General features: G+C 36.5%; 1 protein-coding gene and 1 long non-coding RNA gene across 2 annotated transcripts in view; one reads left to right on the forward strand and one right to left on the reverse strand.

Moving 5' to 3' along the window:
• The window catches only part of BIRC6 (baculoviral IAP repeat containing 6), a 173,084-nt gene that overhangs the window by 114,419 nt on the left and 31,863 nt on the right, over nucleotides 1–26,802 (forward strand). The window contains exons 61-66 of the mRNA XM_041477108.1: nucleotides 349–545; nucleotides 3,310–3,610; nucleotides 6,269–6,486; nucleotides 8,756–8,920; nucleotides 10,729–10,897; nucleotides 14,447–14,609. Coding sequence (XP_041333042.1) covers nucleotides 349–545; nucleotides 3,310–3,610; nucleotides 6,269–6,486; nucleotides 8,756–8,920; nucleotides 10,729–10,897; nucleotides 14,447–14,609 — 1,213 coding nt within the window. The remainder of the gene's footprint in view (nucleotides 1–348; nucleotides 546–3,309; nucleotides 3,611–6,268; nucleotides 6,487–8,755; nucleotides 8,921–10,728; nucleotides 10,898–14,446; nucleotides 14,610–26,802) is intronic.
• LOC121358530 lies at nucleotides 18,220–21,094 on the reverse strand. Its single transcript, XR_005955892.1, has 2 exons — nucleotides 20,093–21,094; nucleotides 18,220–18,981 (listed from the first exon to the last, which is right to left on the reverse strand). It is a non-coding gene; the product is annotated as an uncharacterized LOC121358530 (long non-coding RNA).

The raw sequence follows: 26,802 nt of genomic DNA on the forward strand, positions 1-26,802 counted from the left end.
GAGAATAACAAACCTACACTTAAGTTTTGGTGAAAGAGTGTTAAAAAGTTTCATAACTCCAAAATTAGCAAAGTCTTGAAGGCACAGATCAAATTCTAATAAAACATGAAATTCTAATAATTAACATGTAGCCATAAATAATGCTGAATTTGATATGGATCTGCTGTCATTGGCAAAAGATACCACTAACACTTTTATTTTCTTTTGTTGTATTCATTTCAGGTTCTTGGCTCAGTCTTTGCTTGAGGAGGACCCAGTGCTTTTGAAATCCACTTTTAAATGAGGACAAAGAAATAAACACCGTGTTGATGATATGTATTAATTTCTTTTACGTTTATGTTTTTGTAGAGCATGCAGATTTACTGGGACCTTGCCCTGAAGATGAAGCCATCAGTCCTGGGGATGAGTGTATGGATGCAGTTCTAGATGAATCACTTCTTGAAACCTGTCCCATTCAGTCTCCACTGCAAGTTTTTGCAGGCATGGGTGGATTGGCTCTTATTGCAGAGAGACTCCCTATGCTTTATCCTGACGTAATTCAACAAGTGAGTAGAAAAAATTAATGTTGGAAAACATGCTGAGAGTATGGTGCTTGTTTGTTTAAGGACAGTATTTTCCTTGTATTTCTCTATAGTTCAGTTTAACTTCTCAGTTGTGTGGGGAAGTTACTTTAAAATAGGCAAGTGTTAGAACCCAGGACATTCCTCTGGCTGCCCTGGATGCCTCGAGCCCCTGGCAGGGGGCTCAGAGACCTTGACACCTGAGTCAAAAACACCTGTGCCTTTCATTTTAACCCATAGAGAACATTACCAACTTTGTGTGAAGATTTACAAGCCACAAGAGTTTAAGAAGAATGATAGTTAATTTGTCAGAGGGTGAAAAAGTAGAATTTTGGGGCTTTAGAATGGGGGTTCAGGAGGCAAGATGGAGGAATTTGGGCGTGCCCTGTCCTTCTTCCTTCTTCTTTTTAGCCTCCATCTTCTGTGTGATGCTGGCACTTTTAGATTGGTTCAGAGTAGAGACAGACTGTCTAACATAGGTGATAGGTATTGGAAAATTATTGTAAATAAAGTACACGTAGTCCTTAGTATAAAATGTTGACACCACCCCAAGGACAGTCAGTGTGCCACAAACTGACCTGCTAGACAGACCGCAGCGGGTCAGGAAAAGAATGTATTAGATAAGAGAAAATAAACAACCTTGAAAACCAGAGCCAAGGAATCCCAACTCCTCCTTCGATCACTGGGCTGGGAAAAAGAGATTTTCTAACTCCTCAGGGTCATCTCGACCACAGAGACTCCGAGAGGCAAGTGCATAACTCCACAGCTCTGTCCAGCTGTACTTCCCTTGTGTGCTTCTCTTTCCGTATCACAGACTGCCTGAGTAGCCATGGCCTTGTGGGACCAAGGCAAGCTGCTTCTGTTAACTTAAAATATCTTGGAGGGTGCAGTAAAATAAAGTTACTAATGTACTGTAAAGGCATACTTGCTTATCACTTAATTGTTTGTTCAAGTGTGCCTCATAGATATTTTTATGGTTAAGTGAAATTCAGTTCTCAAAGCAGACGATATGGTTTTATTATAATAAATAAGAGTATCATTTTGATTATATTAATATTAAGAAATAATAGCTATATATTTGTTTACTTATAATATATAGAATTCCTCTGGATGCACTGATAGACATTTCAAAAGTGTCAGTAGTGGCATTAGTGTGGAATTACTCCTTTGGGTACTGTTTTAAGTACACTCTGCTAAAAAGGGGAAAAAATAACCTGTGAATTATTCTGATTCTATTTGACTATATTTTTGAATTTTTTGAATGATACTCCTAACAGGAAATATTTATTCCCTTTGAAACTTAATTAATCATGAATTAAGGGTATCATACCAAGGATATGAATTAAGGGTATATTATTCAGTATCTTGACTATAAAATTATGGCAACCATAAGAACCCTGTAGTGAGACTGGATAATTAATATGCATCCTCTGTAAATAGCTCTGCAAAGGCCTTAGAGGTCTAGTACCAATGCAGTTCAAAAATTACAAGTTAAGGAAAAGTATTTACATAAACAGTTACTGTATTATGAATTCCAAGAGGGATAATGTGTATTCTGTATTGAAGAAAACTGATATATGGAATTCTGCAAGACATGAAAGGTAGCTTTTGGCCATGAGAAATTTCATTCCTTTTTTCCTTCTTTTTCTACAGTCCTGGGAACTTACTGTTCTTAGCTTGAGAGATATGTTTAGATTCAAATACTGAATAAGAATTCTGCAAACCATAAAAAAAATTAAATACAGTAATATCAAACAGACTGTTCAGACTGAAGACTGATGATTTCTCCAGACCCTTAATTCTTTAATTTTACTTTTATATTTCTCCAAGTCACTGGAGAAATGTGAAGATAATTGGAATAAATGCAGTAACCCATGGCTTTGACTTTAAATTAGGAATTTGGTATTCTGGATAATTTCTGTAAAGGCTTTTCATATTAATCTTTTCCAGTTTAGATCAGTCTGGTAATAAGTACTAAAATTTTAAATATGATCAAATCAGTTGATCTGAATATCATGAAAGCCTGAAACCTCTGTGACATTTAATTATAAGAGGGACCTCAGTGTCATAATTTCATTTAAATTGTTTGGTTGTATCTTGGGGCACTGTACAGCTATTACCACCTTAAACTCTAATTCCCATCATAATGCTTGACTGCACAGTCCTCTGGTCATAAAACACACTGTTCTGTTAGAGTATAATAGTAATAAAGCCTGCCAAATCAATCAAAAGCTCAAAAGGATCACAAGTTGCTACAAAACTGCTAAGATATCGGAAGTTATTCTTTGTTGTTAAAGGCATTATGATTAATTTTTCTTCTTTTTTGCAATATGTAATTAAAAATTAAATACTTATGTTCACAGTTTTTAATGTTAAAAATAGAGGGCCATTTCTTATTTAACAGTATAGTACATAAATTAATCTTTGTATTTACTTCAGAGTAATTTGTGTCTCTTATGCCTCTGTGTTTAAGCAGCACACTTCAACTGAGGATTTTAGGTTGCCAGAATGTTTGCTTGCTTGTGTAGGCATGACTTTGTAGCGCTGTATTGAAAATGCCACAAGTATGCCCTTTTGAGCCATTTAACATGGTCCCTGTATCTGCAAGTGGTAGAGTATTTCATGTGACTTCTTTATTGTGTCCTACATTAAGATTACATGTCTTTTAGATCTTTACTATAATAGAATTTTTGTTTAAGGTGTTTAACTGAATGACTGCCAAATTTCTTTGTTGTTTCTGTTGGTTAAGGTGAGCACTCCAGTGGTTACATCAGCCACACAGGAAAAACAGAAGGACAGTGATCAGTTTGAATGGGTTACCATTGAACAATCAGGGGAATTGGTGTATGAAGCACCAGAAACAATTGCTGCAGAACCTCCACCGATCAAGTCAACAGTCCAGACTATGTCTCCCATACCTGCACATTCTTTGGCTGCCTTTGGTTTATTTCTCCGTCTCCCGGGCTATGCTGAGGTGCTGCTAAAAGAACGGAAACATGCTCAGTGTCTGTTGAGATTGGTGTTGGGAGTTACAGATGATGGTGAAGGAAGTATGTGCTGTAATTATTATTTTTCTTTGTAGACCACAGATAGATAATGTTACTTAAATTTATTTGCACTGTATTGCTTTTATCAGGAAGTTAGAACTGATTTGTACAGAAGTGCATTGCAGGCATCTTTGATAAACTCTTGTCTGTGTTAAATTCTGTCTGGCAAAGTTTTATCGCAATCATCAGCATTCAAGAATTCTCGTCTCATGTCACAGTAATTGTAAAATAAGCACTGATAAAACCTACAATGACACTGTCAAAATGACTGCTATCAGACAGAATGTTCTAGGTAGCTGGAAATGCTCAACTGATTGTGCAAACATCCTATAGTTCTGCAACCAAATGCAGAAAACTGTGGATAAGAGCAAAGCTACAAGAGATGTAGAGTAAACCATTGAATAATGTTCTAGAAAAGGAGAGTAAGATCTAAAGATTATGGTGATTAAATTGCCTGAACAGAATCTCTGCCTTGATGGTGTGAGTTCAGAGGGAGAAATGGGATATTCTTCAAAGAATAAACAGACAAGCCAGGAAAAATATTGTTGTCTCTACAAATGAACCTGGAATTCTGCATATCGTTCTAATATTTGTGGGTTTTACTGTTTTGAAAAACTGGAGGAGTGTGTATGGAATATGGTTTCATACGTTTAAAGCATTTCTTTTCACTGGCTATTGTGTAGTGGTGCACTTGAGCAGTGTCAGGTTTACAGTTGAACTTGATGATCTCACGGTCTTTTCCAATCTACAGGATTCTGTGATTATGAGTTTGAAAAGAGTGCTGGTTTTTCTAGACTGCAATCATCAGAAGTTAGTCTCTATTTAGCACTCTGTAGAGTGGTGTGCAACATGGACCTCATACAACCAGCTGGAAAACCAAGAATCCCATTTGCCCTCCCTTCTGCTTGTCTTTTTATTTCTCTAGTATTTAGGTTCAGGACAGCAGACAAGAATAAACTGGGCAATAAAAATTCAATCTAGCTGCTTACACTCACCTAATCTGAGTGGTAAATAACTGAAGAACTGTATGCAGTTTCTAGAGTAGTCCCAGTCCCTTACTACTGCAGGCATTTTTTACATCCTTTTTTTTTCTTTTTCTAATAAAGAGACATTCAGAATTTGGGTTGCTTTCTTTTTTTGTAGTAGTGTAGCTGTGTGTGCAGCCACTACTGCTATTGGAATGCCATTCAAGAACATAATTTTCTTGATGGGTTGGGGTTGCTTTAGTTTTCTGCCTATGATTATTTGCATGCAGTTAGTGGCCAATAGCTCTTTCTCCAATGCATTTGGTGACAGGAATTGCATTCCCTCATAGCCTTAGTTTTAGCTGGACTAAACAACCAATATCTCTTTTCCCTTAGTCAATCATTGGAATTCAACTCTACAAAATGTGGGTTCAGTTGTACACAGTAATCCACATGAGTTTTCTGTACAAACTATTCATAACTTCCTTTTTTGTTTGAAATGCAGCTTTTCACACATGTAGAATATCATTACTTTCTTGCTCTTTATTTGAAGAGCTGCAATTATAAATCTGTGGCTTATAGATTAAAACATTGATTCAGTTGTCTGCAGAGATAAATAATGTGCAGAAGTTTAGATTTTCCGTTTTTTGATTTGGCTATGCCTGTAGTTATGGAATTCTATCAGATGGGCTTATTTTCCAGAAGTTTTTTATTTTATTTTTGAAGATCCCAGTCAGAGGACTTTGGATTTCTTCTTGTTACTGTCTTAGCAAAGAGTACCAGATAGATATGAATTAATCATGTCGATGTATGTATGTGTGTAGATACATGTACACACAAATACAGACATATTTGTTTAAATCTCTGGATGTTGATATAGCTGATAAACTCTTAAGAATGAGGGAGAAAATAAAATATTTAAAATAGGAAGCAAACTTCTGGACAGAGTAGGCTATTTTAAAGTATTATCACTGAAGCATCTCCAGTTGTCAGTTGTCTCTCTTTATATATGCACTGGGGAAGGAATGTGAAATGTATTGTTAAATACAAGAAAAAAAATTAGACAGTTTCCCATATCTCTGTGTGTCGCATTAATAGATCACTCCATTATTTGAAGTGTGGCTTTTAAAAGAAAATTTTTGCTCATAATGCAAAGGGGTTGAAAATTTTAAGGAATTTAAAATTCATACATGCAACTCATCTAATTAAAATTATGTTAGTATTTCACCATGGGTTCAACTTCAATAGAAAATTGATTTGTGTCAGTGCATTGATTCATACTTTGGGCACATGAATACAGAAGAGAATCCTACGTATGATAAACTACTGCTGCTTGTCAGCTGAGCTGCTATCACATGCATTCTTTATCCTGCTGTGTTTGCAATGATTAAAAATATGTATGTATTTTAAAAAATGTATGCAAACCAGTTTTCTCCCTGGAAATGGCAAATCAAATTTTTAAAATTTGATTCTTTACCAAATCTATTAATAAAATAAAGAAACATTCTTTCTTCTACACTCTCCTAATAATGAAATTTTTCTTGGATGAGAAACATAGTAATAGATAGCTTTACTGTATGTGAATGCTTAAGTCCTAGTAGATTTCTGTATGTTCATAAATTATTGCAGAGATTGATAGGCTGTACTGAACTATTGAAAGAAAATGTGGGTTTGATGTTTTTCTTCTCCAACCTAGGTCATATCCTGCAGTCTCCTTCAGCAAACGTGCTCCCAACCCTGCCCTTCCACGTGCTGCGCAGCTTGTTCAGCACAACCCCGCTGACCACTGACGATGGAGTGCTGCTGAGGCGCATGGCGCTGGAGATCGGCGCCATCCATCTCATCCTGGCCTGTCTCTCTGCCCTGAGCCACCACGCACCCAGAGTGCCCAACTCAAGTCCCAGCCAGGCAGAGGTAAGGTTACCAGCACAGTAAGTACCACCCAGAAGCACTAAGAGTTTTAATTACAAAAAGAAAATCATCTCATTGCTTTCATTGTAGCCTAATTTTAGCAGGCTTTAAAAATAATTGTGACATACCTGATTAGGTAATTGTCCCTGCACGTTGCAAATAAGCATAGTAATCATGAAAGCAGAGAAAGAAGGCTTGTCTTGAGGCATTAAGGTGTAATCAGTTTCTTTCACAGGAACTTCTTTTTCAGGGTAGGAGAGGCACAATGGTCAATGAATGGTGGTTTTTTAATACCCATTAGATAGTATGACCTCATTACCTTATTTAACATTCATCATCTAAACTCTTGGTTACAAACGATTTCCTTTCAAATGCTTCACAAATATAAATGAGTTGTGAAAATTAATGAATTAATGCAGTGATTTACGTTGCAATCTTTGTACTGATGTTTAAATGAGATCTAAAGAGAAAAATTTTCCATAATACTCAAGATCCCAAATTAATCTCAAAAATTCAACTTTTTTCAAGGTATTTCCAGTGTTACACCACCCTCTATTCAGAATATGTGTATTTTGATTTTGTTTTTAGGACTGTAAGTTACCATTTCTGCATAACGTACCAATTGTTTGTAAAAGTGTTTAGAGAAACTATTAATGACTTGCCCTCTAGCATTGTTTTGGTAGAGGCTTGCGTGAAGCAGTTCCTGGTGGCTGAATATGGATTAGTACTTGCAAAATATAGGGCTGTCCATATTTTAGCAGCTCTAATACTGATGAAGGGTTGAGCAAGCAAGAGATGAAGCTGTGCCTGAGAAAAATTCACCTTAATGGCTAATCAAATTCAAGGGGAAGCTGAGAGGTTCTACTTCTAATGGGGTATCAGGCTGCTGACACATTAACACCTTAGCATTTTTGCGTGTTTGGAGAGGAAGGGCAACCATTATTTCTTATTTCTGCTTCAGTGCTACCGTGACCCCTTAAATAGCTTGCTTTCTCATAATTCATATATATCAAGTGATAGATGGTAACTTGAAACTAGGGATCCATCAGGCCTGCAGTGAGGCTTGTATTTCTGGGGCCAAGTTCTCCCTTAAGTGCTTTAATTCAGTGCTCATGAAAGTCCTCCTGAGTGTTAAAGGTACAACATGTTCATGAGTAATGTGTGCATAAAAATAACCACACAGCTGTTTCATCACCAAGACACATTGCATTCCCACTGTAAAAGATTATCGACGACTACTGTCAGTATGATACTTCACAAGTGGTAATTTCTTATACCATTGTAGTCTGTTCATACATCATTTCTTCTCTTTCATATACAATCTTTATTAAAGTCACTGTATAAGATGTGAACAAAAAATGAAACTTCAGAGCCATAAAACAAATACTGCATGATGTGGTTTCCAGCTAATTATGACCAAGTAATGAAAGTAGCAAGTCACTTTCATTTAGGATGCTGAATATGCAAATAGGAAAACATCAGTTAAAAAATGCTTATCTGAGTTTTTTTGCATCCTTTTCACCAATGACCTGCTAAAATTCCAAAGTTAGTGTAAATACTTCCACGCTACTTCATGAGGGCTAAGCATTGTAATATTGGAGTTACATTACTAAAATCACTGAAGCAGACCACTGGTAGAAGCTGTTTTAGCTGTTACCAAGCACTTGGAAAAATGTGTTCTTAGAAAATTTTAAGGAAGACTTGACCCCCTTGCTCTTACCTGGAGAGGAGGTAATGTGTATTTTAGTGACTCGGAGACCATATGTCAGAGCTATATGTGTAACTTTGCTCCTGTTCCTATTTTGGAGCATTCATTCAAAATCAATAAATACTTGAGCATCTTAATATTTCAGTTCTGTTCTCTTGATAACATTTCCACTCCCATCCCCTTCATCTCACTGTGTTATTAGACTTGACTAGGTTCTAAACAGCAATAATAACATAGCTGTGATGTTTAGAATGATATTGATTAAGTAGCATTCTAATACCTCTCATCATTTAAGCAGTGATATTATCTTAAAAGAGAATAATAAAGGGCTTACAGTACTGGTCAAACTGAAGAACTACTTTCAACAGTCTGCTGCTGACCTTTACCAGAACTCTGTATTTGTGGCAGTCTTTCCTATGCAAAGCTTTGAATTTCACTGGATCCTGATGATATCTTTAGAAAGTTAATAAAATTAATTATTTTGTATAACAAAGGCTTTTTAAAGATAGTGCTACTAAGATGAAATCATTAAATAATTGTGATTTTTTTTTTTTTTCACTTTAGCCACAGGTGTCAAGTACACACAATACTGCATCAACAGAAGAACAGCAGTTGTACTGGGCTAAGGGTACAGGATTTGGAACAGGATCTACAGCTTCAGGATGGGATGTTGAACAAGCCTTGACTAAGCAAAGACTAGAAGAAGAGCATGTGACCTGCCTTCTACAGGTGTGTAATTATGAAATGTTGATTAATGAGAGGCATTTAAAGCATGGATAATAAAACTGGAGTTTTGTCAGTCACAAGTAGAGTAATTACAATATTTTGGGCAAAAATTATTTACAAACAACTTAATGTCTTAATAGAAAATTATAGAGATCATATTTTGAGCAAGGCTGTTTTCAGATGTCACTAGGCTGCTGCATAGAAGACCTGGTTATGAGTTCTTCAAAGAAACTTCGGAACTTATGTGCCAAACAGTGTTACCTATTAATTTCTTGCATACTTTTCACTCTGCTTTAACAAAGTGCCTGTAGTTGATACTGGTGTTCATGAATGTGTTATGTCAATATAACAAAATCTCTCATACATACTAGAAAATCTTGAGTATGTCAGTTACATGAAAAGAGTAGTTCTTCAGTAAACATCTAGATCTTAGTAAAATTCTGATGTCTTCTAAATACCTAAGGAGAAGAAAATCCTGCATAGTCAGGCTTTTCAGTCCATTACGAAATCCAACCAATCGCTGTTATCTTGGATCAATGTAGGGAATAGAGATTGTATCTGGTCATCAAAAGTTTAATTCAAAGAACCCTTAGTTCAAAAGCACTAGCTAACCTACTGGGGTTTAGAGCACAAAGGGGATGAAATTTTGAAAATGCCCACACCCTGATGAAGATACCATTTTGATGATCAGTTATTTTAGCCACTATAGATTCCATGGGACAATCATCATGTCCCTTGCAAAAGTACAATAAATAAAATCTGAAAACATTTTTCTATGCAAGAAATAGGAAAATCACCTAAATTACTCTCAGCAAAGCTTCCAGGCAGTATTCTGTATTCTGCCAGGGAGAGGTTTAGCTATGAATGTAATAAGTCGTGAATTAAGGAGGCATTTGCTAAGGGCACTCAGCAGCTGAAGGAAGTAGCATTTTGCTGAACATGCCAGTCAGTTGTACAGCAGACTTCCCTGCTCTAGAAAGGTCTGGAGGAATTCTGTTGTACAGATTGCTAATAAGATGCTGCAGCAAAATGCCATTGGTAAGGGGGTTAGAACAAAGAGGGCGAATGAAAGAAAAAAGAGGCTGAAAAGGTAAATAGAGTCCCTGGGACTTCAAGCTATACGGCCTGTCAAGCCTCACAGCTACTTAGTTTGAGAGTACAGCTGCACAAATCAGAGCCATGGAGATGCTTTCATCTACAACACCCAGTAGGGGCCTGTGAACTCAGCCACAGGCACCCTTGGGACAGGCGGGTGTGCAGTCGGGAGGTGCCTTCCCACCATTGCTCTTTGTTTACTCACATAAGAGCCGTGCTCATGAGTTGTTGTTCCTCCAGGTAGCTCTTATAGTCACCATAACTTACTGTTTCATCTGAAAACCCTGAAGTCCCATCCCAAAGGAAGTTACAAAAATACCTGAAGCATTTACTGTTGTAAAAAAGAAAAGTCCTGCTGCTAGTTGGTGCACTTGGTGTTCTAAAGTGAAAGGGACTGGTCAGCTGCAGGTCTCAGTGGTCTGAGCTGGCAAACTCTTGCTTTGAGTAACTCCAGCAGGTTTGTCAAAATTCATATTAATTGATCTCCTAAAATAATTCAGAATTATAACAGTTACTTAATTTCATCATTAGCCAAAGTTTGAATAATCTAATAACTGTGTAGAAATTCTTCTGAAACATCCTGGCCTGCTGAAATAAATACCAGAACTGAATTCACAAAACAGATAGTGAAGTGTTAGGGCATCTGTCTTAAGGAAAGTCAAAGTTACTTGGACTGAAATAAATCAGTTTTGATTAAGTACTTTGCTGTATTTCAGGTTCTTGCCAGTTACATAAATCCTGCAGGGAGTACATCAAATGAAGAGACTCAAACAAGCCATGAGGGGAGAGGCCAAAACAGCAGCGCTCTTCCATCCATTCTCCTGGAGCTGCTCAGTCAGTCCTGTCTCATCCCAGCCATGTCATCGTACCTCCGCAACGACTCAGGTAATGTGTCCTTGCCTCCTTCAACATCAAAGCTGGCTTACTTCTGTCAAATCAGTTTTTGCAAAACAACAGGTGGTTCTTGTTTCAGTACATATGACAGTGTAGAATTTTACTAATGGAACATTCACTTGAGCCTTAGAAAACAAGATAAAACAGAATCATGAGACAGAATCTTGTTGAAATTCTCACATTTTTTGCAATAGCTCTTTAAAGATGAAGTTCAGTTCTTCACCTGTTGAAACTAACAGGAAAATGGTGTTCTCTTCTGAAAAGTTTACATGTTACTTCTTCTACAGAAGATACACAGAGAAAAGGAATACTTTATACAAGACCATAAAACTTAGTGTGAAGAAAAATGTCAATTTTAAAGAAAACTGAGGAAATGCATACCTGAATTTGGTAAATATTGCACAAAAGGCAATTCTACTTCAATTAAAGCTTTTTTCCTTTATTTAGGAAGTACAAAAATAAGCCTCTTATCAGAACTGTAAGTTATTTCAAATATATGGGAACAATTAAATTGTTGAGCTTTTTAAAGCAGACAAATGAATTCTGCTTATAATTTTAAAACTAAGATGCTTTGATAGTTTTCATCTGGTATGTTGTACCTTGCTGGGGAAACCATTTCAGTTTTACAAGGTGGTGTGAAGCAGTGTGAATTAAGCAATTGCCTGTGCGGAACTAATGACAAAATCAGCAGACTGGGTTTGTGATTTATGTTCAGTCTCACTAGATGACAGGCTTGAGTATGGAGATGAGCCTTAGGCTGGATTTTTATTAAGTTACTTGTTTATAAAGATGGATTTAATCCTTAAGTATCTGGAGGAGTTGTTGCAAATCTGAGTAATTCGGTTTTGGAGCTTATTTGCCTGCCCTATTTTTGGAGCAACTGATTAATGTCTTTGTCACATTTCCACAGTTATTTGGAATGCCAGTTGGAGGGTGTGATGATGTGAATTCATGAAACAATATTATAGCTCCTTGTATGCTCCTATAGCATATACATTTTATGTTAGAGGTAAAAGAGAAGTCATTCCTGTCTTAAGTTATTTGCAAAGCTACTTAGAACTAAAACAAGAATGTGGCTCTTTTAATTTGTACTAACTAGGGCATTACATAATCTGTGATGGAATGGAACTAGTTCAAAAAGTCTGCTGGGTCTTATAGTAAAAATAAAAATATGAAGATCTTTCAGTTGTTAGGGTGAGTTGACACCTCACCCTAATTTTGTAATGAATTTATTGGTTCTGTTTGGCACATAATGCAATGAGGAAAATGAACTAATGATAGACCAAGCTTGTTATTGCAGTTGAAAATACAGTGTAAAACAATCAAGGAAATGATAAAGTAAAAGAATAAAGTAATCTTTCTAACAGAGACTCATAAATTCTTTGTTGAGGAAGAGTCATTGAAAGGCCTGGCAAAAATGCCATGTTATCTAAAGGATGAAGCAGCTGATCCTGAGTTACAGATGAATCACAGCTGCTGAAATTGCTTTTTCCTGTTTTCAGTAGAAGAATGTATCTGTCTGTGTAAGTCACCTTTAACTGGGAGAGAACAGTCAGATACTGATAGGATAGAATGAGATATGTGGTGAGAAGTTCAGACTAGTTGGGGACCATTTGTTTTCTCAATGTACAAAGAAGAGGCAAAGTTTCAGTGAAATGTTTATTTTAGGTATGTTTTCCACTGCTGAATTGCTGTTGTTTGTGGTTGGCAGGTGGTGTTGAAATGTTGTGCCTGTGCATTAACAATTAGGAAAGAGTGACCAATGTAACAGTTAAACTGTATAAAGCAAAGCAAAACCTTGCTTTTCAGAGAAAAAAAATGAAAACTACCCTTCTGTTTACAAGTTCGCAAAGACTGGGGTTATTTCTATTGAAGTTTAGAACTGTGAAATCTAAGGATTGTTATCCTTTGATTGATCAAAGCAATATGAATGTTTCCTGCTGTATTTGTTCAAAAGCCTATACAACACTATAATTAACAATGCTCTCCTGGATTTAAAAATAATAACTTTGTATGTGTGCATCAGTCAGGCTCGTCTTTGGAAGCACAATAGGATAGCAGTGTGAAAGGGAAATGTGCAAAAAGGATGACTTCTGGAAAGAATGTCTTCTCTTTGTCAGTATTTGAGCCAGATGCATTTAGTTGGGAAGGAAGCCCTGAAAACAGTTTGTCTTAGTGATAACAAGGCATAATTCCAGTGGAGTAATTACTGTTGAGTTGAAAGGCAGACAGATAATTTTCACATTAATGAGTGCAAGTTGCACGTAATGCTGAGGCTCTCAGTGTCACCGACACTGAGTGTCAGGAGACATAGCGAACACAAGAGAAGCAGGTTGAGAAGCTCTGAAGCTGTGTTAGGTTCTGGTACAATGCTTGTGGGACTGAAAAAAAAATCCCCTTAATGCGTTTATGGTTCAAACATTTCAAATACAGAGATGCCTTCTTTATTATTTCTACTATTTTTATTTTAATTTTTAAAATCTTGAAGACCAACGCAATGTAGTAGAGCAGATGTGAATCTTTCCTGATAGAGCTTTATTTAATTTCAAACTTACCTTGAATACCTGTGTCTTCTCTAGCAAGGCTGAATGGGAGTCTAGGGAGAGTAGGAAAGGGAGCAGCATTGGTAGTAATGAGCATGGATATGGTATTCTAATTTTCAGACTGGTGCAACTTCTGCTGTCAAAATGTACTTTTATGTGGGATAAGCAGATAACTGCACTCTTCTGTAACATGCTGGTCTGAGAAATTAGGGGCTTGCATGTAGAATGCTAACAGAATGTTCCTGGGTTCTGGCACCTGAGCAGGAACAAGCTGTGCCCAGCACAGTGATGACAGAAATTAGTGATTTTCAACAACCCTATAACTTTCTCAGATTTGAGTGGGTACTGGTAGGATCAGAGGAAGGTTACCCTTATGCTAAAGGTATTCTGCCAAATTTTAGGTTTTGTTGTAATTATTGGAATAATAGTGATCCTCACATAACCATATGTATCTACCATAGACATAAAATAAATGCAGTGGAAGAGTTTTGATATAAAAATATGTGCTATGAAGCTGCAGGCATGCTTTTTCCTTTCATTGCACAGTAGGCTGATAACTCTGTGGTGATATAAGACAATAAGTATTCTGGTATTGATGTGAATTTTGTATTTTGCTTACACATGTTCAATTAGGCTACATCCCAGGTCTAGCACATCCAGCTTGCAAAGCTCTTCCAGCAGATTGGCCTGCGTCACAGTTGTAAGTCTATCTAGGATTTTTGTTGCTTAAGTTTATTTTGGCATCCTGCTTAATTTGCCCAAAACATACATGGACTAGATTGTTATCTGTATAGTTCTAGATAAAGGAATATTGATCAGACAAGCAGTGCTTACATAATATTTAGTCATTTAGAAACCTCACCTTGAACCAGATCAGTACGAAACAGATTGCTCTGATATGTTCTGCAGCTTCATCTGCATCGAAGTGAGGTGATTGTGAAGTTTTTGCAAATTCTGACCATTTTAATTGATTTCTATAATTGCTTTTTTCTTGTAGAGGAGGAAGGTTTATCTGTCTTTGAAGAACTTTCCTTAGTATGCAAGATAGCTCTCGTCACAAGGGGCAATAGCTGCTGTAATCCTCACCATTTCTTGACAATTTTTTTGTTTGTTTCATGTCTTGTTATGGCATTACTGTGGTTTTTACTGTCTTTCATTCTGTAAATGAGAAGATTTATTTTTGCAACATGGTGAGATTTTTTTATTATATCTATGTTTATTCCTAAGACTTAACTCATATTTACGTTTGTAAAATTGATGTAGTTTTTAACTTCTGTATCATGAAACATCTAGCATGTATTCATTACCATGCATATATACACATTTCACACAAAATATCATGTAAAATCTTTTCACTTTTGTCTTGTATACAGCATGTTTTGTTTGAAAGATTTTAGGGACTCTTTCAAATATGTGAACACTTCTCTTCTTGAACAAAATGCACTGTAATAAAATTTGCACTGTACAAAAGGTTCCCAGCAAACACATGACCATATGTGACTGTCTTGAAGGTCTAGATTTTGCTAATACAAATTAGAGTTATTTGACTCATAGGTGAATGGAAACTAATACAAGATAGTATTTGCAAGTGGGAGAGAAGAAAGCAGTATTTATAATAGTCTTTGTAGCTAAGAAGATTTACAGAGACAAGACAGTGGAAAGGAATCATGAAACAGAAGGGGAATCAAGTGACTTTTAGACCAGAGCAAGGACTGTCTATTTTTTAATAGGCTTGAACAGTAAGAAGCCGAGTGAAGTTTGGATTTGTCAATACCACAATATTAGGTAGTCTCTTCATGGTAAAAAATATAGTTTTTCTACTGATTTGTCATTAAACTAGTATCTAGCAAACCCAGAGATGACTTAGACTTGTTTAAAGCCAAATATCAAGAGAGGTTTGTTATCACCTTTGCCTTGGAAAACAGACCTCATAGCAACTTGCAGAATTCTACTTGAATTCTCCTTGTTTGAATTTCCAGGCTTACAGGAAACAGATGATACTGTAGTTTCAGCTGGGGTTTGCTTACATGCTCCTTTCTTAGGCACATTTCCTTCTTTGGTGGACAAAATGCCATGTGATGTGGTCAGCATAGTTTGTAGTGTTATATGAGCTTAGTCTTGCCTGGGTTTGACTGCTGAGAAGAGATGATGCATCTCTGTGGGAGAGCTTTGCTAAAAGGATTGTCTTTACTGACCAAAGTGTTCCACTTGATGAGAGTCCAGTATTTGCTTTCAATGCTCTTTTCATAGTTTACCAAATACTATCACATCATAGACTTATGGACTCATTAATGTTGTGCTGCTTTATCCTGCTGCCAAATACCTCATTGTGAACTTTGTCCAATCAGTACTGTGGACAAATCTGTTGAATGTGAATGTGCTGCATTCTTTTTTCTGCCTCTTTTGATGTACCTTTGTTAGTTGAGTCCACTGAAGTCATACTCTTCAGGCCTCAGACCATGAACCACACTAGTTGGTCTGCTGAAGATAGATAGAGTATTTCTTTTCTAGCAATTACATTTATTCTCAAGGCATTGCATGGTGTTGTTTTACTTTCTGTCAAGTTATCCAGTCCCACTGAGCTGAGTATGCTGAGTACTCTGAGGCAGGCACACTGAGCTCTTTATTCGTCCATCACTGAAGGTGTGACGGTACTGCTGCAGTGTAAATGTTGAATCATCTTGCAACTCTGCTTTTCCCTAGACTATTTGTGCTGTGTATAATGAGAGGTAGTTGCCATTAAGATATTCTTTGTTGGTGAAATTCTTAAGCACATATTGGATTAAATGTATAAGTACCAAAGCTGTTTATTAGAGCTCTGTTTAACTAAAGTTAGACTTAGGTCCACATGAGTATGGCCTGCAGGTATTACCTATTAAGAAAGGACATCAGATTGCTGTTTTAAAACAAAATGTAACTTGTATGCTGAGGCAGTCTAATGATAATGTTACCCTGTGACTTCCCTCTAAGGATCAAAACCTTTGCTATAAATGAAAGCAGAGGTACAGTGGCAGTATAGATAGACAGCATGTAATTACTGAAAGTAAAAATTCTCCTAGCCTTCATTAATGTTAATGAGCTCATTCACTGGTAAAAGAAATCATGCTGACCCTTCCCTACATTTGGTTATAATTTTGGGATTGGTTTTTGTCTGTTTTGCTGTTGAAGTGGTTACAAAAAAAAGGTGCAGTATTTCACTGTAATGCTGTTGTACTAGTTGAATCACGATTTCGAGAAGAGAGCTATGCACTGAGATGATACGAAATAAAACTGTTTATTTATTTCACAGCATTGACAAGTTTTAAATAACTTCAGGATCAAAATAAACAGCAGTAATTTCTACCTGAATTTCACTTTTCAGGTTCTTGTAATATTTCATTTCAGAGATCCATCTCAAATATCCTGGTATTATGAGATTAAATGCAATAATATCCATAAGTAGGTAGATATAAGAAGTACATTGGAAAAATAATAATGGTAATATCTGTTCTGTAGTCATAAATAAACATTAGCAACCTGCATAATTCCTCTAGAATGTAGCTTAGTTTTACAGAATGCTTTGGTGCTTCATATACTGAAAATAAGTATACATTTAATAGAGGCTTGCTGAAGACTGTGGCTGGTGAATAAATTTTCTTGTCTGCATGTGCCTCCTTCCAGTGCAGCCTCAGCCCTGTTTATCATTTCTTCTAGTTGAGCCAGTATTGACTTAGAGTTGCAAAACCAGAATATACCATCTTCCACCTCATTTGTCCATAAGTCACTGTTATAGTGTGCAACTGATTGAAATATCGTGGCCAAATTAATTATCTTCTAGGTCCCTGACCTTATTCTATGCATGTACTGGTTTCCAAGTGACTTCCAAAGGCTCAGCTGGCTTAGCAGTTACCAAATTCTATACATTAATAAGCTATCACCTATATAAGGGATGTATTTCTTCACATGTAATTTTATGGAGGGACTGGATGTAGTTTTGTAGCCTAGAAGAAATTGAGCTGATATTCAGAAATGCAGCTGCTCTGTTGTTCCTGTGGCACAGGTAATAGTAAGAAAAGTATTTATTAAAATCAGTTTATTTTTATTTTTTTCATATTATTTGTTTAATGAGTTTTTAATCCTAAGCTCTCAAAAGTAATTTTCATTATAAGGTACATGTGAGATACATTCATGGATACAAAAACTTCTATGGTCTCAGACTGTCCACAGCTTTGGATCTAGTTTAAAGGCATATGTAGATTTAATTAAATATGTGGAATTAGTTTCACTAATTTCGGTAGCCAAATGGTATGTTCTGTGAAGTATGCTTAAGAGTTGCAGTTCTGGGCCTCAGTCATAGACGGTGCAAAAAGGGAAAATTTTTTCAGGACTTGGTCAAGAAAGGGAGAGTACAGTCTTCTGGACAAAGGTTTTCCATGCCACACTGTGAACCCTTGCATGGTATGTTTTACTTGAAAATAAGCATCAGGGTGAAAACATGAGAATTGTATTTGGCTTCTGTTAAACACATTCTAAAAGTGGTGGTATAGAAAATGTAATTTAAGATTTTTTTTTCATTTAAGGAATATGTATTAGTTTGTCATTGGAATTATTAATATGTCTTAAAAGAAGTACTAAAATTATTCTTTATTTTTTCACACCACTTTAAAGTATTTTTAACTAGAAAAGCACATTGTCAGTATAGCATGATGATTTCAAATACAGATTTAGTAAAGGCAAGAAAATCTAACCTTTTTCAGCTTTCCACAAGACTAACAAAAATGCTGCAGAATATAGTCAATAGTTAAAATTTTATTTATAGTATTACAACTTCTAGTATAACAGCGTTCCTGTTTCCACACTTATTATACATTAGTGTAAGTTATAACCCTAAATTATGGTGGCCTAAAAATAAAAAATCCCTTTTGCCTGTTTTCTGGTCTCGGCTATGAAGGGACATACTGCACAAAACCATAGAAAGCATGGGACTTGCTTATAGTTACTCACAGATTTACTTTTCTCTTTCTATGTTCTGATTATTTTCAGTGTTTGGCTGTGTTTCTGTCTTGCATGTTTGCTGGCAATAAAACACTGCCTTCTCTGATCTGCTCTTCAGATTTCATCTGTTACCAACGAAATGTTGCATTTGGTCTGCCTTCATTTACGTAATTTAGCACCCTAGCTGGGCTCATAGGTACACTTTGCAGTCATTGATGCAGCACCCTTAGCCAGACACTTCACTCTGGAATGTTTTTGATACTCTTTTCAGAGAGTGGTGGGTTTTTTTGCTTTAAATTTAGAAATCATCCTTACCATTGCAGGTCTTTGCACTTTGCTCTGTACAATTGATTTTCAAAAATGTCATCAAAGTGTAGTGTAGATGTACACAAAAACAATAACAAATAAATTGAGCACAGTTCCAATAATCCCAAGCAGTGCTAAAATAGATTCTTCTTTTTCCTCTTTCTCCTCTTGCCTTTTTACATCTTCTAGTGTTGTGATGGCAGAGGTCCCCATTTTTCCTGCAAATACCTTCACCAGTATTCTGGCAGCTAGCTAGAAAAAAGAAAGCAAATGGTAAATCTGGTCTGACAAACATGCAAGCTTTGATCTTTTTAAAAACAATTCTGTAGTTCTTCATACAACATTTCTTAATGCTGCGTTTATTGAGTTGTATTTGTCTTTTGTTTTCGTTTTGTGTGAACATGTTCATGTTAAAAATAAATGTTCTGTAGGTACAGATTTGATAGGAGTGAAAAATAGCTTGGTGCTCCAAGCCAGTTAGTATGCTTTATTACAAAAGACATTTAAAATGTATCTTAAGCCAGCTTATTTGTTTATAAAGGATGGTACTGGTGAAAGCAGATATGTGAGCATTGTCAAATACTCTGAAGTGCCTGGGGAGGTTATATGCATTTTTAGCTTTTCTTATATATTTAACTGCCACGTAAAAATACCAGTAGAAAATATTCATGCCTGCTATTTTCAAACATGGAAAATATGCCTCCTTAATACAGTATCGCAAGTTGTTTCTCACAAGCCCCATGCAGGCAATTGCAAGTGAGATCTTATCCTTTTTCATGTTTAACAGATCAGCTTTTGGACATCCATGCAACAGAAACATTTATCAGAAAATGTCTGTCTCTTCAAATACAAAGGTGGTTGTTATGTATGCTGATCATTGCAGTATGCCACAGGATGGTAGTACTTCTATAGTAACAACATTCTATGCAGTTTAAGAATTCGAGTAGACATTTACAGATGCATGTATGATTTGTCTTTTTTTTTTTTGGTTGCAGAAGTGAGGTTGACAGCTCATTTCTATTACTTAGCTGCTCTTGTACTCTTAATCTGCAGCCAAATATCTTCTAGAAACATATTCCCTGTAAAATTATGTTCTTTGGTGACTGGGATGTTCATCTTGTATGTAATCTGCTATGCTGTTTTAGCTTTATTGATCAGAAATTTGATGGGGATTTCTACTAGTTCAGATCACTTTACTGAAGATATACAATCATTTTATAGTGCAATAGCATCTTTCTCTCCTGGCAAATGGCTGTAATCGTTGGAAATTAAGGTATTTCTCCTGTGAGTCTTAATTAATGTCATCAGCTCAGAACATATCATACAGAAAGGTTAAAAAAAAAAAAAAAGAGGTATTTCTTACCCTACATTGCATCAGGAATAAAATGTCATCAGACATGCTTCTTACTCGTCGATTCAGTGGCAAGCCAGGCTTTTATCTTCATGAAGGAGCTGCTCTCTCTCTCAGACAGACCAGATAGGAGCACGTACAGTTTCTTGATGAAGAAGTTTATCCGTGACGATAATAATGTTGCAGGATCTTCCAAATGGCTGGTGTTTTTTCTCAGTAATCCACTAAAGCAAGTGTAGTCGAAAAAACAGTAAAGCTCTTTCTCATAATGATCCTTACTGTTGACTAATTCTCATTAAAATTGAGGCTTTTTTTTCCTTAGCTGATGCAGAGCAACAAAATGCATGCTGTTCTGTTTTGTCTTAAAAAATACAAACAGCTCCTGGTTTTATTCAGTTATACTTAGTTATTTATTAAGACTTCAGAAACACCCAGCCTTTGATGTACTCTTTGTGGCAGCCGTCTGAAGAGGCTTTCTCACGTTGACATGCTGTAATTCCAAATGCAGCGAACTACGTGCAGTCACACTATGTAATTTTAGTCCAGCCTGAAAAAGGATGAAAAGAGGTCTGCTTTGCTGGCAGTAGTTGGAACGCTGTCACCCACCTGCATTCAGAGCCTCTGGAAAGAATTCCAAGGTATTCTTCGGAGCATTGCATAACTCAGCCAGGCAAATCTGAAGAGAGGAATGACAGTGGCTTTAGTTGCACACTGTGGTGAGCTGTGACATTGATTAAACATGCACTTGGCACTTGCTGAATAAAGAAGGAGCTACGAGCCACCCTTGCAGACAGTGAGTTGCATAACAATGTGCGATGGCTCTGCTGTTTCATCGTCAGGCCGGGCGCATTTTAATCCTGTACCAGCAGAGAAAGTGCACGGTGTAAAGAGGAGCAGAGTTAACTGTACTTGGGGGTTTTCTGAGCAAGTGCTGCATGACAAATGGTGACATTAAGGCATTCAAGCTGAAACAGTGTTTCTGCCTTTTGTCTTTTTATGCTTTGTTTGACAGGCAATTGTTTCTATGAGAAGTAAATGCTTTTCCTCTTTTATTCATCACCCAAAGAATGCAGGTTACCGTGTAATTAATGAAAACACTTAAAAATAATCCTGTTCTGATTTCTTAGGAAACATCAATACAATTTTTTTCCTGCTTAAATCAGAGAGGCAATTTTTTCCTGCCCAATAGGAAGGGGGGGAGAACTCTGTAAAGTCTTCTCTTCCCAGTCTCTCCAGACGAAGAAAAAAAAAAAAAAAAAATCATACAATTTTAATGGCCTCTGGAAGGAGCTGTATTTCAAATAATTTTATTCAGTCACTTTGATCTATGAAGGCTACCAATGCAATGTGTTTTCATTGGTGTAGCATAGCTTCTTGCTGTGAATGCAGCTGTATTTTAAATATATCAGAAAACTTGTTTTGTAAAAAATACTTGCAATGCCAAGCAAGTCAGAATTCATACAAAAATGTACCTTTGTGTATGTTTTTGAAAAATCAAAATGCAATTAATCAATTTGAGTTTGAACAATAGGGATGTAACTGGAAAACCTTAATCATTTTCTAGAAAAGTATATTTTAGGAGTTACAAGGCATTGTTTGAAATTCAGTGTTGAAAAATCTATAGAGAAAGCAGAAGACAGTAAAATCATTGTTTAAACTCTTCCATTTTCAGTTTAATTTACATTACATTTTTTCTCATTATTTTTCCAGAGTGTCTAAGTACATTTGTTAGTTTCTTAGTAACAGACAAAACTGCATATTTTGCATGTGCATTATTTTAATGGTAAATACCACATTTGAAGCACTGTGAGTTGTATGGTACTTGTATGTGATTTGCCCTGTATCCCAAAAGTCATGTTGCCTCAGTGAAATTGTTTGATTCTAGAAGAATAAACTTATTAGGTTCAATCTCTCCACCATAGCTTCCTTAACTATATATTTTCTAATATTTATGTATGATCTTTCATTTCAAGCTCTTCCCTATCTCTGAAAACGCTTCTTCATCTTCAGTTGTTCTTGCAATTGTTTTGTGTCCGTGTATCTTGAATGTATTTCTGTATTCATTTGGATCCATTGAGAGATACAAAGATGGGGGAATTTTCACCTGTGTGTTCTGACCATTCACGTTGCTGACAGCACCTAGCAATAACAGAATTTTCAAGCCGCTGTACTGTATTAACCCTCACATGTTCAAAATCAAATCCTTTTCCTTGTGAAAGAGGAAAATTGTGCAACATGAATATTTTATTTAAAGATTAATGATGTCTTTGCAGCTCCGCTGCAAATAACCAGCTAATTACGATGTACCCACAGAGAGCAGCAAAAAAATCCTGAAACGTTTCTTGGCCTGGTTATTACCATGGTTGAGGTCTCCTCGTGGTCTGCTGTTTTATAATTGTGCTGCAACTGGCGTTTCAGTGGGAAACAAATCAGTCTGGGCTGCCTTTGCACACAGGTGAGGGGCAGAGCTGCCTCCTGCACAGCGTGATTCAGATGCAGCGTTTGCCGTGGGCTGACGGCGTTTCTCCCTCGCATCCTGCCGTTGCATTGGTCTGCGTGTCTGTGTGGACATGACGTGAATGGGTTTGGGAAACAGACCCAGCCAAAAATAAAGCTCCAGCACAACACAGTAAGGATGGGGAAGTAGCTGCTTTAAGCTGTCAATGGTGGCAAAGAGTTGCTTTTTGAGAAGAAGCAAATAAAGGTTGTCAGACTTAACATTTGTCAGTTATAGGAAACTCAAGGAATTCATCTGTGTTGGGTGGAAGCTGGCATTTACAAATAACTTCCTTATAGCATCTCTGGTCTGGAGAGAAAATTTCATGCAAGATTTCTCCCATGAGTGAAGTGAGTAATGTAGGTTGATTAGAAAAGGCCTTGATTTATCCATAATACTCAATATTTGGAAAGGTGGGGAGATACTTTACATTTTGTGTAAAATAACATTAAAAGTCTGGGAGTACATTTTATAGACGTCGGTAATAAACCCACCTGTTTTGGGGTGAACATTACATGGTTATATAGTGTGTGGAGTTTGGACACTGGTATCCAAAAACATCCTAAATTTAATTCTGTTACATCCATCTAGGAAGAGCTTTCAAGCACTTAGTAAGACTTTGGCAACTCCTCAGTAACTGATTTATGTGGTATTCTGAGAGCAGGGCAAATTTGGTTGATTATAGGTCACTCTGTTCATTACTGCTGAAGTCACTTCTATTGCATGGGAATAGACCTTAGGCAGTACAAAAGTATGTCATATTTTAAAGATATTCATACTTCAGGGGAAGTTGCCAAGCAGTCGTATAAGAACTCCGTGGTATAAATTCAACAATTTACAGTCCCGACCCTTCGATGATCATTATCCTTCTACATGCTACAGCTACGAGTAATGTGGTACACCCCAGAGCATCACAGTTGCAAAAGAAGCAAGTTCTCTTAAGTGTGTGCTTTATTTTTCCTCATGTATTTTTATGAATTTGTAGAATTCGTATTTTTGTGTATGCTAAAATCAATCTATATGCTGTATTTTTTTCATTAAAATAGCATTTTTTTACTCAGATCACGTCTAGACTTTAAAATCTATTTAGGTTAAAATGCTCTAGTGAAATACAAAAGATCAGTTGTCCATGAAGACTGTTTTCCCTTGTAGTTGTTCTGCATTTTCCCTAAGATATAAGAAAGTACTTGAAATGAGGTAGTACATGTATTTTGTAGGGTGATGCATTCTAGTTTTCTTCTCCAACAACCTCCACAAACTTCCTTTATGAGGTCTGGTGGTTTTTCAGTTAAATTGTAGAACAATAGAGCAAAGCTGTGTCTCTTGGGAGATGCAATAGTATGCATAAATTAAGATGAAGTGGTTGGCTTAGCATAAGCAAGAAGTGGATGGCCACATTCCTTCTTTCTTCTTTAGGTTTTTGGGGTTTTTTTTTCTCTCTCCTGATAACATAGATACTGTTTTCTTTGTGGGAGCTGTTAGCCTATTTTTTGTGATACAGATGGATGTGTGATGCCCTTGAGTCAGTAGTGATAGGCATGGCAAGGTTTCAAAGTATTATTTTACTCTTATGCTGAAAAAAAGAGGAAGGACTCAGGTCCTGCATCTGAAGCAACACAAATTATTTTTATTTAGCTTTCTTACTATTCTCTTTTGTGGCTCTTTTATGTATTTCAGCTCAGCATTGACTTGATGATTTTGACATTTCAGCTATACACTTCATCTTGTTTTCCTTCTGATTGAGGAACCCCGTTGTTCTTTTGGTTATTGTCTGAGGGTTTTCCTGATTTTGTAACTTAGGTGCCGACCCAAAACACTCTTGGAAAAATTCAGAATTCTCTCATAACTAACTACAGAAGTTTCTCCAGTCAGTTCCCACCTGTCACTTTTTGCTTAGCAAAAATGTTCTTGTTCCAGTTTCTCCCCCTTGCTCTGAAATAGCTCTGCATTAAGAAGTCAGTTAAATGGGTGTGAAGTAGTACCACTTCTTCTGCCACAACTCTTTAAACACCAGCTTTTCTTGGTACTGGTCAAGCTCAATTCCTGCGACCCTGGTCAGAATGGACACTGCTATTTTGTCAAGAAAAGTGCCAAGTTTGACAATTGAATAAAAGTTTAGAAAAGCAGCCTTTGGAAGGTGTCACATGACGTGTCGTGTATTTGTTCGGAAAGAAGTATTTAAATCACTGTCTTCAAGTGCTGAAGCAATTCAGAAGTCAGTGACTGATGATTAATGTTCCTGAGTTCAACGTGAGGATTTCAGCCCCAGCTGTGTGTGGTGGCCTTCTGACACTGGGCAAACTTCATTTTTCTCTTCTTATATCAAAAAGAATCTCTTGTATGGGCATTGTACCTTTCTAAAGTGGTTAGTAACTTCTGGAGTGCTTCAGTTCTCATTCAGTGCTGTTCTCTGCAGCTCAAGAAAGGTTTTTTAATCAAGGACTGCAGGTTTTTGAGACTATTCCTTTACAATGTTTGACTGTAGGCTTCATGCTTCTGTAGGAATATTAGGGCTTTCAAGTATCAGTTTTTTGAGTTCTCATCTTCATAAATTTAGTTGTGTTAGAGGAGCCCTGTAAGTGAATATTGAGTCCTTACTGGGCAAGCAGAGTAATGAAAACTGATCATAGTCCAGGAGGGTGGCTCTCAGGGAACTGCAGAACACACCAGCTTCTTCTTTGTCCCAAGTCCTTAAAGCATCTTACCATCTGAGAAAGAACACATCTTGTCTGAATTTTCAGATGACTGATCTTGAAAAACAAAACAAACCTAGAGATTACTACACTCCCAGCATCTTTTATATGTTTCTTTCTTCTGTTTTGTTATCTTTATTTGGAAATAGTTTTGAAATAAGAGGATGAAAATATTAGCCCACAAAACCTCTTATTTCTTATTGCAAGGAATATGAATATATGCTTGTATTTTCAAAGCATTTAAAGTAGCAGACTGTTTTCTAACAGATACTGCTTTTGGATTAGAACTATAACAATTTTCTTCAATGTCAAAACTGATTATCCATTTGACTGGTTAATCATATAAAAGATTTATGAAAGAACAAATTATAAACTTGTAGTTTCAGCTCTACTGTGTTGGAGAAATTTGTTGGAATTTATAGGGAGTAATTATGTATTGAAACATCATGGCATTGATATCTTTGAAAATTAAAAACCTAGTTATAGGAGTGAAGTAGCTTAAATTTGATTTGTAATTGGGTACTGGATTGCATGACAGATAAAGCACTCAGTCTTTTAAAGACTGAGGCTTGCTACAAAGAGCTAATTGGAGGTATTTTTTTCAGCAAATTGGTGTTTAGCAAAGTTCATTGAGACACTGGAACTTGGCTTCAATCTTTATCTGTTCCTGTACTGCACATTGTTTTATGTGGCTTTTAAACATAAATTCGTGAACTGGCAGATCTTCATTGATTTTTTCAGCTGGTGGTATATTTTGCAGCTGCAAGTACAGAGCATACCTCAGACTAGCTTGTGACCTCTGGCCCCCCTCACTTGATCATAGTGAATTAAAGTGCCCATTAAATTTTCCAGAAGAAAAGGATTTTCATGGTTAAAATACTCAAGAAATATCAGGTGAGAAATAGGAGGTGTAAAGACAAGATATCAGTGAGGCTTCTCACATCCCATGTTGTTCTTCCTTCTGCTTCTCATCCACATATTTTTTTGTCCTGATGCCTAAATTATAGAGTATTTTGCTTTGGAATCAAGAATGAGGTGGGGTTTTTGTCCGTCAGTTTCTTTTTGTGACCCTTAAATAACAGAAGTTTTTCCAATTAATGACTACGCTTCTGAAGATGCTTTACAGGACAGTCCCGAAAAGCTAAGCAAACAAGATTTCTTCTCATCTGAGACCACTATGGATTTCTGGACCTTTGTGCTTAGAGGATAATATCACTGTTTTGAAAGCTTGAGCAGCAGACTGCTTATGTATCTGTATCTGCCTCCCAAGGACCAGTAATTTTTTACTATTGCCCTTTGGATCCACTTGGAAATAACTCTTCTGGTACTAAGCAGAGATACATTTTTTCACAGACCTTTATGTCTTGCACTCCACTGTATAATATGTCTTATGTAAAAGGAAATGAAACCATGGTGTTTGCCTTCCTGCCTCCTGCAGATGTGTTATCTTTTTTAATAAACTTTCAGGAAATACTGTTAGATGCTGATCCTTGATTAAAGCATGCATAGAGGCTAACAAATCATACATGAGA

The sequence above is a fragment of the Pyrgilauda ruficollis genome, unplaced genomic scaffold, assembly GCF_017590135.1.
Source record: "Pyrgilauda ruficollis isolate IOZ18807 unplaced genomic scaffold, ASM1759013v1 scaffold4, whole genome shotgun sequence".
In the NCBI taxonomy this organism is placed as follows: Eukaryota; Metazoa; Chordata; class Aves; order Passeriformes; family Passeridae; genus Pyrgilauda; species Pyrgilauda ruficollis.